Source organism: Elephas maximus, chromosome 4, assembly GCF_024166365.1.
Source record: "Elephas maximus indicus isolate mEleMax1 chromosome 4, mEleMax1 primary haplotype, whole genome shotgun sequence".
Lineage (NCBI taxonomy): Eukaryota > Metazoa > Chordata > Mammalia > Proboscidea > Elephantidae > Elephas > Elephas maximus.
Genome location: NC_064822.1, coordinates 33,523,079 through 33,536,764, shown reverse-complemented (window position 1 = coordinate 33,536,764; position 13,686 = coordinate 33,523,079). Strand labels below are relative to the sequence as shown.

General features: G+C 37.8%; 1 protein-coding gene across 2 annotated transcripts in view; it reads left to right on the top strand.

The window, feature by feature from the left end:
* SPAG6 (sperm associated antigen 6) overlaps window positions 1-13,686 on the top strand; it is a 67,819-nt gene that overhangs the window by 10,699 nt on the left and 43,434 nt on the right. For both annotated transcript variants that reach the window (XM_049881852.1, XM_049881851.1), the window contains one exon: window positions 11,580-11,746. In XM_049881852.1, the coding sequence (XP_049737809.1) occupies window positions 11,580-11,746 (167 nt within the window). The remainder of the gene's footprint in view (window positions 1-11,579; window positions 11,747-13,686) is intronic.

The window sequence follows — 13,686 nt, the reverse complement described above, 5'->3', positions numbered from 1 at the left end:
TGCTTGAGAATCTTCAGATCTCAACTTAGATGTTACTTCCTGGGGTTGTCTTCTTTTTCTCCCTCAAAGCCCAAATTAAATGCTGTGTTGTGTGTCTGTAGAGCACCCCCTGACTTTTTTGGAAGTTGCACACATGGTAGTATGTTGCTATTGTTTCTCTCGCACCCCTTTATAAGCTCCTTGAGATCAAGGACCATTGTATTTTCAAAACTGGTATAGTCTTTAAAAAAAAAAAATTATTGTGGTAAAATATGTATGACATAAAATTTACCATTTTAACCATTTTCGAGTGTACAAGTCAGTGACTAATTACATTCACAACATTATGACCCTAAACAGAAGCACAGTACCCATTATGCAATAACTCACCATTTCCCCTCCTCCTCAGGCCATGGGAAGCTCTAGATTACTTGACTCCACGCACTTGCCTATTCTAGATGTTCCATATAAGTGGGATCATACAATATTTGTCTTTTTGTGTCTAACTTATTTCACTTAGCATAATGTTTTCAAGATTCATCCATATTGTAGCATGTATCAGAACTTCATTTTATTCCATTGTATATATGCCGCATTTTGTTTGCCCAGCTGTCTGTAGACGGACTCTTGGGTTGATTCTGCCTTTTGGCTATTGTGAATAATACTGCAATGAACACTGGTGTACAAGTATCTGAGTCCTTGCTTTCAAGCTTTTGGGGTATATACGTAGGGGTGGAATTGCTGGGTGGTATTTTTTTTTTTTTTATGATAATTCCATGTTTAACTTCCTGAGGAACTGCCAAACTGTTTTCTACAGCATCTGTACCATCTTGCATTCCCACTAGCAGTGCATAAGAGCTCCAGTTTCTCTACACCCTTGACAATACTTGTCATCTTCTGTTTCTTTTTTCATTTTTAAATATATACATTTTTACAATAGTCATCCTAGTGGGTATGAATGGGTATCTCATTGTGGTTTTAATTTGCATTTCCCTAATGACTGATGATGTTGAGCATTGTTTCATGTGCTTATTCTCCATTTTGTATATCTTCTTTGGAGAAATATCTATTCAGGCCCTCTGTCTACTTTTTTATTGTGGTAAAAATATGTATAACAAAATATTTGCTATTTCAACATTTTTTATGTGTGCAATTCAGTGACATTAATTACATTCATTATGTTGTACACCATCACCAGTGTTGCCAAATTTTTCTATCACCCTTATCAGAAACTTAGTGTTCCCTGAACAATGACTTCCTCTTTCCCTCTACAGATGAATGAATCAACAAAATGTGGTATCTATATATTAGGGAATATTACTCAGCCATAAACAGACACGAAGTCCAGTTATGTTGCCACAACATGGATATACGTTGTATAGTCTGAATAGATATTTTTGGAATGAATGGTGGATGAATTATTCTATAGTATTTGTTATTTCATTCCATAACATCATGTAGTAGAAATCACTTTAAGAGTTAAAAAAAAACAAGTTAAGAGGTAACTGGCAACTAGAAGTCTTTCCTATGACTCAGATGGATAGAGTCCCAGCTTGTAGTACTTGTTTCTGAAGGAACAAAGTTGAGATGTTAAGTATCTGTATAAAACACAGTAGATAGAGGTAATAAATTATATACATGTAATATGAGAATAAGGAGCTGTGGTGGTGCAGTGGTTAAAGCAATTAGCTGCTAACCAAAAGGTCGGTTGTTCAAACCCACCAGTCTGCTCTTCAGGAGAAAGATACAGTAGTCTGCTTCTATAAAGATTACAGCCTTGGAAACCCTATGGGGCAGTTCTGCTTTGTTCTATAGGGTCACTATGAGTTGAAATTGACTCGATGGCAATGGGTTTGGTTTTGGTAATATGAAAATGAATGAATTTTTTTCTATTGTGAATGTTTTACATTTTTCTTCCTGGTGATTTATATATGCCAATGGCATGCAAAAAGTAATTTGGCCTACATTGTATAAGGAATTAAAGGAAAGAGTTGTGGCTATTTTCTAATCTCCTCTGCTAGATTATTTTTTTTGTTTTTTCTTCTAGATTATTAGTTTCTTGAGAATTAGAGCTGCCTTAATGCATGTATTCCTGTTGCTTGCCACTTGGTAAAACCCTGATCTGTTTTTTGAATGAATGACTATGGACAGTATTAGCAAGATTATTTATTTTTTCATGTAATTGAATTACACTGTAAGTATTAGAAGCAATGTCTCTAATATGGCACTGGAATAAGAAAAATAGAAAAGGAACTCAAAGCTATAAGCTAGGGAGGAGGACATCATAAAGATTTATCCTTTAAGTCAAATTTCAAAATATTTCACATCTTTTAATCAGCTTTTATAGAAAGAGTTAATTGTTTTCTAGGTATTCTGAACTCAGCAAACCCATTGCCATTGAGTTGATTCTGAGTCATACATAGCAAACTATAGGACAGGGTAGAACTGATAGGGTTTCTAAGGCTATAATCTTTTCTTTTTTTTTTTTTTAATTTTTATTGTGCTTTAAGTGAAAGTTTATAAATCAAGTCAGTCTCTCATACAAAAATTTATATACACCTTGCTATATACTCCTAATTGCTCTCCCCCTAATGAGACAGCACCCTCTTTCCCTCTGCTTTCTCTTTTCGTGTCCATTGGGCCAGCTTCTAACCCCCTCTGCCCTCTCATCTCCCCTCCGGACAGGAGATGCCAACATAGTCTTATGTGTCTACTTGATCCAAGAAGCTCATTCTTCACCAGTATCATTTTCTATCCCATTGTCCAGTCCAATTCCTGTCTGGAAAGTTGGCTTTGGGAATGGTTCCTTTCTTGGGCTAACAGAAGGTCTGGGACCATGACCACTGGGGTCCTTCTAGTCTCAGTCAGACCATTAAGTCTGGTCTTTTTATGAGAATTTGAGGTCTGCATCCCACTGCTCTCCTGCTCCCTCAGGGGTTCTCTGTTGTGTTCCCTGTCAGGGCAGTCATTGGTTATAGCTGTTCTTCTGGTCTCGGGCTGATGTAGTCTCTGGTTTATGTGGCCCTTTCTGTCTCTTGGGCTCATAATTACCTTGTGTCTTTGTTGTTCTTCATTCTCCTTTGTTCCAGGTAGGTTGAGACCAATTGATGCATCTTAGATGGCCACTTGCTAGCATTTAAGACCCCAGACACCACACTCCAAAGTGGGATGCAGAATGATTTTTTAATAGATTTTATTATGCCAATTGAGTTAGGTGTCGCCTGCAACCATGGTTTCCAACCCCCCGCCTCTGCCACGCTGGCCTTCAAAGCGTTTAGTTTATTCAGGAAACCACTTTGCTTTTGGTTTAATCCAGTTGTGCTGACCTTTCCTGTATTGCCTATTGTCTTTCCCTTCACCTATAATGGAAACCCTGGTGGTGTAGTGGTTAAGTGCTATGGCTGTTAACCAAAGGGTCGGCAGTTCAAATCCGCCAGGTGCTCCTTGGAAACTCTATGGGGCAGTTCTGCTCTGTCCTATGGGGTCGCTATGAGTCGGAATCGACTCGACGGCACTGGGTTTGGTTTGGTTTTGGTTCACCTATAATAGTTCTTAACTACTATCTAATTAGTGAAAACCCCTCTCCTTCCTTCCCTCTCTCCCACCTCTCGTAACCATCAAAGAATATTTTCTCCTCTGTTTAAACTATTTCTCGAGTTCTTTTAATAGTGGTCTTATACAATATTTGTCCATTTGCAGCTGACTAATTTCACTCAGCATAATGTCTTCCATATTTCTCCATGTTATGAAATGATTCATGGTTTAATCACTGTTCTTTAGTGATGCATAGTATTCCATTGTGTGAATACACCATAATTTATTTATCCATTCATCCGTTGATGGGCACCTTGGCTGCTTCCATCTTTTTACTATTGTAAAAAGTGCTGCAGTGAACATGGGTGTGCATATATCTGTTTGTGTACAGGCTCTTATTTCTCTAGGATATATTGCAAGGAGTGGGATTGCTGGATCGTATGGTAGTTCTATTTCTAGCTTTTTAAGGAAGCACCAAATCGATTTCCAAAGTGGTTGTACCATTTTACATTCCCACCAGCAGTGTATAAGTGTTCCAATGTCTCTACAACCTCTCCAACATTTATTATTTTGTGTTTTTTGCATTAATGCCAGCCTTGTTGGAGTGAGATGAAATCTCATTGTAGTTTTGATTTGCATTTCTCTAATGGCTAATGATCGTGAGCATTTCCTTATGTATCTGTTAGCTACCTGAATGTCTTCTTTAGTGAAGTCTGTATTCATATCTTTTGCCCATTTTTTAATTGGGTTGTTTGTCTTTTTGTAGTTGAGTTTTTGCAGTATCATGTAGATTTTGGAGATCAGACTCTGATTGGAAATGTCATAGCTAAAAACTTTTTCCCAGCCTGTAGGTAACCTTTTTACTCTTTTGGTGAAGTCTTTGGATGAGCATAGGTGTTTGATTTTTAGGAGCTCCCAGTTATCTAGTTTCTCTTCTGCATTGTTGGTAATGTTTCGTATACTGTTTATGTAAGGCTATAATCTTTATGGAAACAGATTGCTACATTTTTCTCCCACAGAGAAGGCTAGTGGGTTCAAACTGCTGACATTTCATTTAGCAGCTGAGTGCTTAACCGTTGTGCCACCAGGGCTCCTTTTTCTAGGTATTAGGGAATAATATATTAATTATTTTTAATATTGGGTATAGTATTAGATAGTACATGCTGGGTCCTTTAGTGGAGAGCTCAATAAGGTCATCACTCCTCACTAGTGGCCTTGTTTGTTGGATACTGTAGTAGCTATTCAAACTGCTGTAATTTATGGACTCTAACTATTTGGGCATTCACTCACCATGGATCTCTGGATTCCTAATGGGCAGGCAGGTAGGGAAAATTTTGTTTTATATGTTATGTATGCTTCTTCCCCTTCTTTTTCTCTTTCATGTCCTCTTGGATTTTTATGTGTATTTTTAGGACCAAACCAAACTACTGCCATCGAGTCGATTCCAACTCATAGTGACTCCACAGGGTTTCCAAGGCTATAAATCTCTATGGAAGCAGACTGCCACACCTTTCTCCCTTGGAGCCACTGGTGGTGAACAGCCAACCTTTTGGTTAGCTGTCAATTGCTTTAACCACCGCACCAGCAGGGCTCCGTATTTTTAGGACAAGCCTATAATTGAATAGCAAAGTCTCCATGGCTAATCTGTGTAAGAGGTAAAAACATGTCTCTTTAATGAAAGAGAAACAGCTGGGAACTGATGATTATGAAGCATTAAGTGGCAATTCAAGAAATAGGAATTTGGGGCAGTATTTATGATAATTTATTTTGTTCTCCAATGAAAATGACTTTATTCAAACAAAGATATTTCAAATTGACACTTTAGCTTTTACTTTTATAGGGTTAGAGATTTTTAAATGTTCCAGAATTCTCATTGTGATATTATTTGAACTAAGGAATATAGGAAAAGTATGTTAGTGCAGGCACATCCACGCAGAAGCCTAGCTTTGGTGTTGGGTACTGGAGTAGAAGGAAAAGAAATTGTGAGTGATTTTACTGGCCTTATATTTCATGGGCCAAATGCCATAGAAAAATGAAGCGGGAAGTATATAAAGCAGAAAACACCTTTGAGTATATAAACAAGTGAAGTACCTTTTTGGGAGAGAGCCAGGGGCCAAAATATTTTACTGCTAAAATTGTAAATGGAAATCTTCCAAAATTGGGACATTTTTGGTAGATTAGCTAAATAATGTAGCTAATAATAATATAATTAAATATTATATATCCAGATAGATTAATCCATTGTTCCAATTCTTAAGTAAAGGTTCACAGTTCTTGGAATCTAACTGAAAATATCTCATTGAATAGCCCGGTGTGGATTGATTTCCCAGTTATATTTCAAAAGATAATAAGCTACTGCCTTCACATAAATATGTCAAGTGAGGAACAAAAAAACCCAAAAAGATCAGGAAAAAAATAACAAACATGAAATAATTGTGATTCTTTTTCAACTACCTTAAGCATACTTACACTTTATGTTTTTTTGGCTTAATGCATTTATTATGAAACTTTAGGTATGTTAACAAATTCGGCTTTGCTTTTAGAGTAATGACTACTGTTTTACTTAATATTATACATATTCATTATAAAAAATATCAACTACCAAAGCAAACTACAAAGAAGAGATCAAATTGTTTTAAATCCAACTTTCCAGAAATAACCTGTCTTAACATTTGGCTCATAGGGTCGTTATGAGTCGGAATCGACTTGACGGCAGTGGGTTTGGTTTGGTTGGTTTTGGAGCATTTGGCAGTCGTCATTCTAATACCTTATTCTGTGGTTTGAACTTTTTGTTGTGAGATACTTATCCATATTAAAATTGAAATTATCCATGTTAAAAAAGTGCAGATAATAATATAAATAAACGCACAAACATAGACATGTTAATTGGTTTAACATGAACTATCCACACAATTGTTTAGGCTGGGACCTAAGCATGAGTGCTACTTGCCTGTAAAACTGAGCAAAGTTAATTAAGCAGCCTGATTGGGTTTCAGACTTGCAACTGTGGCCTTATGTAAGATGATCTAACCAAGCTAACTTAGACATAAAAATGTTATAAAGACTAATTGAAATCGGAAGGTATGAAAGCCACAGCTCACATCATTAAATGATCTGTGATAAGCATCATTGTTTCCTGCTTGTGTTATTTGGTAATGCTGTTTATCTTATTTTGATCTAATCTTAAATGTAAATGTTTTCTTTTTATTCTATTTTAAACATTTCTGGATATAACATTTATAAAAGGACATTGGTAATATTTGTTTTTATGTATCACCGGCGTTTGTTTTTAAAGAAAAGATGTAACAACATCAAGTTGAATACCAAACCTGTTGCCATCAAGTCAATTCCAACTCATAGTGATTCTGTAAGACAGAGTACAACTGCTCCATAGGGTTTCTAGGGCTGTAAATCTTTACGGAATCAGACTGCCACATCTTTCTTCCGTGGAGGGGCTGGTGAGTTTGAACCGCTGACCTTTATGTTAGCAGCCAAGCGCTTAATCACTGTGCCACGAGGGTTCCTTATTCAAGTTGAATAGCCTGGTGTAAAGTAAGTTTAGAAAGTCAAGAATATTTTGTTCCAGTTCAGTTTCTGTTGTTACCTTGCTTGTAACCTTAGGCTAAAACGCCATCAGTAAAACAGAAGTAGCAGTCCACTATCTTGCAGATTTTATAGTAAGGCAAAGCTAGTATAAATAGTTGGAGTATTCATTGAAATGACCAAAATGTAATTATTATTTGTCTTCCTTTCTCCACCTCACCAATGTTTCAGTACACATTATTTAACAATTGTCAATAAAGAATGTCTACATTACTACCTGGCTGCACTATTTACTAGTTGTTTAACAATTTACCTTTTTCAGCCTCAATTTCTTTATCTGTAAAACAGAGATAACAGGGCCTACTTCATAGGTTTGCTATGAGGGTTAAATGAATTAATATTTTTAAAAAATTCCTAGAAAAATTCTTGGTATAATAAATATAAGCTACTTTAATTATTGTTGCTGTTATGATGATGATGTGTTGTTGTTATTGTTGTTCGGTGCCGTCGACTCGGTTCTGACTCATGGTGACCCTATGTACCACAGAATGAAACACTGCCCGGTCTTGTACCATGCTCACAGTCATTGCTATGCTTGAGCCCATTGCTGCAGCCACTGTGCCAGTCCATCTCGTTGAGGGTCTTCCTCTTTTTCCCTGACCCTCTGCATTAGCGAGCATGATGTCCTTCTCTAGGGACTGATCCATCCTGATAACATGCCCAAAGTAGGTAAGATGTAGTCTCTCTGTCCTTGCTTCTAAGGAGCATTCTGTTTGTACTTCTTCCCAGACAGATTTTTTCATTCTTTTGACAGTCAATGTATATCCAATATTCTTCGCCAACACAATTCAAAGGCGTCAGTTCTTCTTCAGTCTTCCTTATTTGTTGTCCAGCTTTTGCGTGCGTATGATGTGATTGAAAATACCATGGCTTGGGTTGGGCGCACCTTAGTCTTTGAGGTGACATCTTTGCTTTTCAAACTTTAAAGTCTTTAAAGGTCTTTCGCAGGAGATTTGCCCAGTGCAATACGTCTTTTCATTTCCTGGTTGTTGCTTCCATGGGTGTTGATTGTGGATCCAAGCAAAATGAAATCCTTGACAACTTCAGTCTGTTCTCTGTTTATCATGATGTTGCTTATTGGTTCAGTTGTGAGGATTTTTGTTTTTGTTGAGGTGTGATCCATACTGAAGGCTGTGGTGGTGGTGATGCACCTACTGTCTATTCAGCTCTGAGATGAATATTTGAGAGCTAGTAGTAAGATATACGTCATTATCTCAAGGAACTCATTTATTTGGAGATAATGTCTGTATTTGCAGCTTACATGAATGTGATACTCTAGCCAAATGGCTTTCTTAGCTCCTTTGCTGATATAGATCCTATTAAAATTTCTGTAATAAACTGTAATTATAGTTGCAATCAAAGGAAAGACCAAACTGAAGTCACTGGGGAAGACTTCATTAAGAAGATAGAACCTGATAGGAAGGCTTAACATTGTGAAAATGTCTATTCTACCAAAAGCGATCTATACATTTAATGCAATTCTGGTCCAAATCCCAATGACATTCTTTAATGAGATGGAGAAACAAATCACCAGCTTCATATGGAAGGGAAAGAGGCCCCGGATAAATAAGGTGTTACAGAAAAAGAAGAACAAAGTGGGAGGCCTTACTTTACATGATTTGAGAACCTATTATACCGCCACAGTAGTCAAAACAGCCTGGTACTGGTACAACAACAGATACATGGACCAATGGAACAGAATTGAGAATCCAGACATAAATCCATCCACATATGAGCAGCTGATATTTGACAAAGGCTCCAAAACAGTGAAATGGGGAAAACACAGTCTTTTTAACAAATGGTGCTGGCATAACTGGATATCCATCTGCAAAAAAATGAAATAAGACCCATACCTCACTCCATGCCCAAAAGCTAACTCAAAATGTATCAAAGACCTAAATATAAAATCTAAAATGGTAAAGATCATGGAAGAAAAAATAGGGACAACGTTAGGAGCCCTAGTACATGGCATAAACAGTATATAAAACATTATAAAGAGTGCAGAAGAAAAACTAGATAACTGGGAGCTCTTAAAAATCAAACACCTATGCTCATCCAAAGACTCCACCAGAAGAGTGAAAAGACTACCTACAGACTGAGAAAAAGTTTTTAGCTATGACATTTCTGATCAGTGCCTGATCTCTAAAATCTACATGATACTGCAAAAACTCAACTACAAAAAGACAAATAACCCAATTAAACAATGGGCAAAAGATATGAATAGAGACTTCACTAAAGAAGACATTCAGGTAGCTAACAGATGTATAAGGAAATGTTCACGATCATTAGCCATTAGAGAAATGCAAATCAAAGCTACAATGAGATTTCATCTCACTCCAACAAGGCTGGCATTAATCCAAAAAACACAAAATAGTAAATGTTGGAGAGGCTGTGAAAGGTTGGGAACACTTATACACTGCTGGTGGGAATGTAAAATGGTACAACCACTTTGGAAATTGATTTGGTGCTTCCTTAAAAAGCTAGAAATAGAACCACCATACACTTCAGCAATCCCACTCCTCAGAATATATCCTAGAGAGATAAGAGCCTTTACACGAACAGATATATGCACACCCATGTTTATTGCAGCACTGTTTACAATAGCAAAAAGATGGAAGCAACCAAGGTGCCCATCAACGGATGAATGGATAAATAAATTATGGTATATCCACAGAATGGAATACTATGGATCGATAAAGAACAGTGAGGAATCTGTGAAACATTTCATAACATGGAGGAACGTGGAAGACATTATGCTGAGTGAAATTAGTCAGTTGCAAAAGGACAAATATTGTATAAGACCACTATTATAAGAACTTGAGAAATAGTATAAACTGAGGAGAACACATTCTTTTGTGGTTACGAGAGGGGGGAGGGAGGGTGAGAGAGGGGCATTCACTAAGTAGATAATAAATAAGAACTACTTTAGGTGAAGGGAAAGACAGTTCACAATACGGGGGAGGTCAGCACAATTGGACTAAACCAAAAGCAGAGCAGTTTCCTGAATAAACTGAATGCTTCGAAGGCCAGCGTAGCAGGGGCAGGGGTCTGGGGACCATGGTTTCAGGGGACATCTAAGCCAATTGGCGTAATAAAATCTATTAAGAAAACATTCTGCATCCCACTTTGAAGAGTGGCGTCTGGGGTCTTAAACGCTAGCAAGCAGCCATCTAAGATGCATCAGTTGGTTTCAGCCTACCTGGATCAGTGGAAAATGAAGAACATCAAGGACACAAGGTGATTATGAGCCCAAGAGACAGAAAGGGCCACATGAGCCAGATACTACATCATCCTGAGACCAGAAGAACTAGGTGGTGCCGAGCTACAACCGATGACTGCCCTGACAGGGAACACAACAGAGAACCCCTTAGGGAGCAGGAGAGCAGTGGAATGCAGACCCCAAATTCTTATAAGACCAGACTTAATGGTCTGACTGAGACTAGAAGGACCCCGGTGGTCATGGCCCCCAGACCTTCTGTTGGCCCAGGATGGGAACCATTCCCAAAGCCAACTCTTCAGATATGGATTGGACTGGACAGTGGGTTGAAGAGGGATGCTGATGAGGAGTGAACTTCTTTGATCAGGTGGACACTTGCAACTATATTGGCATCTCCTGCCTGGAAGGGAGATGAGAGAGTGGAGGGGGTTAGAAGCTGGCGAAATGGACACAAAAAGAGAGAGTGGAGAGAGAGAGCAGCCTGTCTCATTAGGGGGAGAGTAATTGGGAGTGTGTTGCAAGGTGTATATGGGTTTTTGTGTGAGAGACAGACTTGATTTGTAAACTTTCACTTAAAGCACAAAAAAAATTATAAAAAAAAAAAAAGATAGGACCTGAACTGAACCTTGAAATATAGGATTTGCAAAGGCTGAGATAAAAACCTAGCTTTTTTTTTTTTTTTTTTTGAACACTAGCCATGTGGTAGGCACTATACTATAAGCTTTACAACCTTTTCTGCATTTCTCGTGATAACACTATCATGTCACATAACTTAATACATGCTGAATCAAGGATTTGAATTCTTCTCTACCTGCAGAGCATTTGTTATTTCCATGCAATACTGCATCTTTGTTAATTACAGGTTATAGCAGTCAATGTCTTGGCCAGATAGATGCTTCCAGTTATCCCATTTTTAGTGAATACAGGGAGCCCCTGGGGGGTGTAACACGCTTGGCTGTTAACTGAAAAGTTGGAAGTTTGAGTCTACTCAGAGGTGCCTTGGAAGAAAGGCCTAATGATCTAATTTTGAAAAATCAGCTATTGAAGACCCTGTGGGGTACAGTTGGGGTACAGTTCTGCTTTGACATACATGGGGTCACCGTGAGTTAGAGTTGGCTCAACGGCAACTGTCTTTTGTTTTTAATTTTTATTTTTTCCCTTAATTTTCTTTTCTCTGTAGACACTGAATTGTGTGTTTGCTTTTTCATTATTTTGCTGATTTCTGTTCATTCATAATTTAACTCAGGTGTAATGTCTTTGCTGAGGCCTCTTCTTCTGGATGTGGTCCCAACAATTCAACAGACTGCAGCTTTGGCTCTTGGGAGACTGGCTAATTATAATGATGACCTAGCAGAAGCAGTTGTGAAGGGTGATATTCTTCCACAGCTTGTTTATTCACTGGCAGAACAGAATGTAAGAATTTTTTTACAAAGTTACTTTTTTTGTTTTAGATTTTAAAAAATTGATAGTTTGGATATAGTTCCATACTTGTATGTATTAGAACTATGAGAGTATTAACATAACCTTCAGTTCTCTGAACTGTGCATAATAATTAATATCTTTAGGGTATTTTGCTTTGGGGTTGATGGTGCAGTTTTTCTCCATTACTGTTAATATGAGAAAAAAAGATTTGATTGTGTTTATGTATAACTTCTTAAAATTAATATTTATTTAAAATAAACATTTTATTTATTTAAAATTAGTTTTAAAGATTATAGATAAACCAGAATTTCTGTGTATCAGAGTTTTAAACAAAGTTGTAAGATTAATCTTAGGGTGTCTGGGGGTCCTGTGAAAATAAAAAAGTTGCTTACAGCAGTCCTTAATGGAAACAGTAAGGGGCAGCGTTGAAGAAAGGAGGAGAGAAGAAACCAAAAGGAAGAAGAGAATGTGTGTAATGGCAAGTTGGATAGAGCACTGTTCTTAAACCAAGCATACAAGCGTGCCAGCCCTTTTAAGGATCATCTGAGAGTACTCTATTTTTCTCCCCCTCCTGTCTGATGCCATTTTGTATGCTTGTTCAGCACCACCTGTTTGATTTCCACAATAGTTAAGGACCTTCTTGGGCTGTTCATTCCACTCTGCTAGTTTATCATAACCCAGGGATATACTTTTCTTGGCATATCTTTAAGATTCAATTCCTATTTGTGTAACAAAAAGAGAAACAGCCCAATTTAAAAATGGGCAAAGGACTCGAATAGACATTTCTTCAAAGAAGACATACAGATGGGCAACAGGCACATGAAAAGATGTTCAATGTCATTACTCATCAGGGAAATGCAAATGAAAACCACACCTGCTAGGATGGCCATAATAAAAGTGGTAAATAACAAGTGTTGGTGAAGATGTGGAGAAATTGGAATGCTTACACATGCTGGTGGGAATTTAAAATGGTGCCTCCACTGTGGAAAATAGTTTTGCAATCCCTCATTAAGTTGAACATACAATTACCATTTGCCACAGCAGTTCCACTCCTAGGTATATACCCATATACCTTAGGTAGATACCCTAGGTATGAACCCCTGAAAACAGGAGTTTAAACAAAAACATGAACACAAGTGTTTGTATACAGATGGCCACAGTTTGTATACAGATGTTCGTAGCAGCACTATTCACAATAGCCAAAAGGTGGAAACAAGCCAGATGTCCATCCACTGATGAATGGAGAAATAAAATATGATGTATATACACAATGGAATGTTACTCAGTCAAAATGGGAGCCCCTGGGTGGTGCAGATGGTTAAGCACTTGACTACTTGCTAAGAGGCTGGCAGTTTGAACCCACCCAGTAGTGCCCAGGAAGACAGGCCTGGCAAACTGCTTCCAAAAGTTACAGACTTGAAAACCGTGTGTAATAGTTCTACCTTGCGCCTGTGGGGCCACCATGAGTCGGAATTGATTCGATGGTGACTAACAACAACAACAGTTAGGAATGAGGTACTGATAGATGTTACAGCATGGATGAACCTTGAAAACAGTATGCTAAGTGAGAGATGCCAGACACAAAAGGTTACATATCGAATGATTCCATTTATATGAAATATACAGGATATGCAAATCTACAGTGACAGAGAGCAGATAAGTGGTTTTCAGGTGCTGGGGCAAGAGGAAGATGGGGAGCGACCGCTTAACAGGCATGGAGTTTCCTTCTGGGACCTAGATAGGGTGGTATTTTGTATAACAGTGAATGTACATGTTACCACAATTAAAAATAAAAAATTCCTGTTTGTGCAGAGATTTGCCTTAATTTGTAAGTTGGAGAGTCATTTACTAATGACCATTTCTGCTCTATAAGGACTTAGAAAAAGCTTATTTTTCTTACGGATATTCCTTCTTTCAAGGACTCTTAGCCC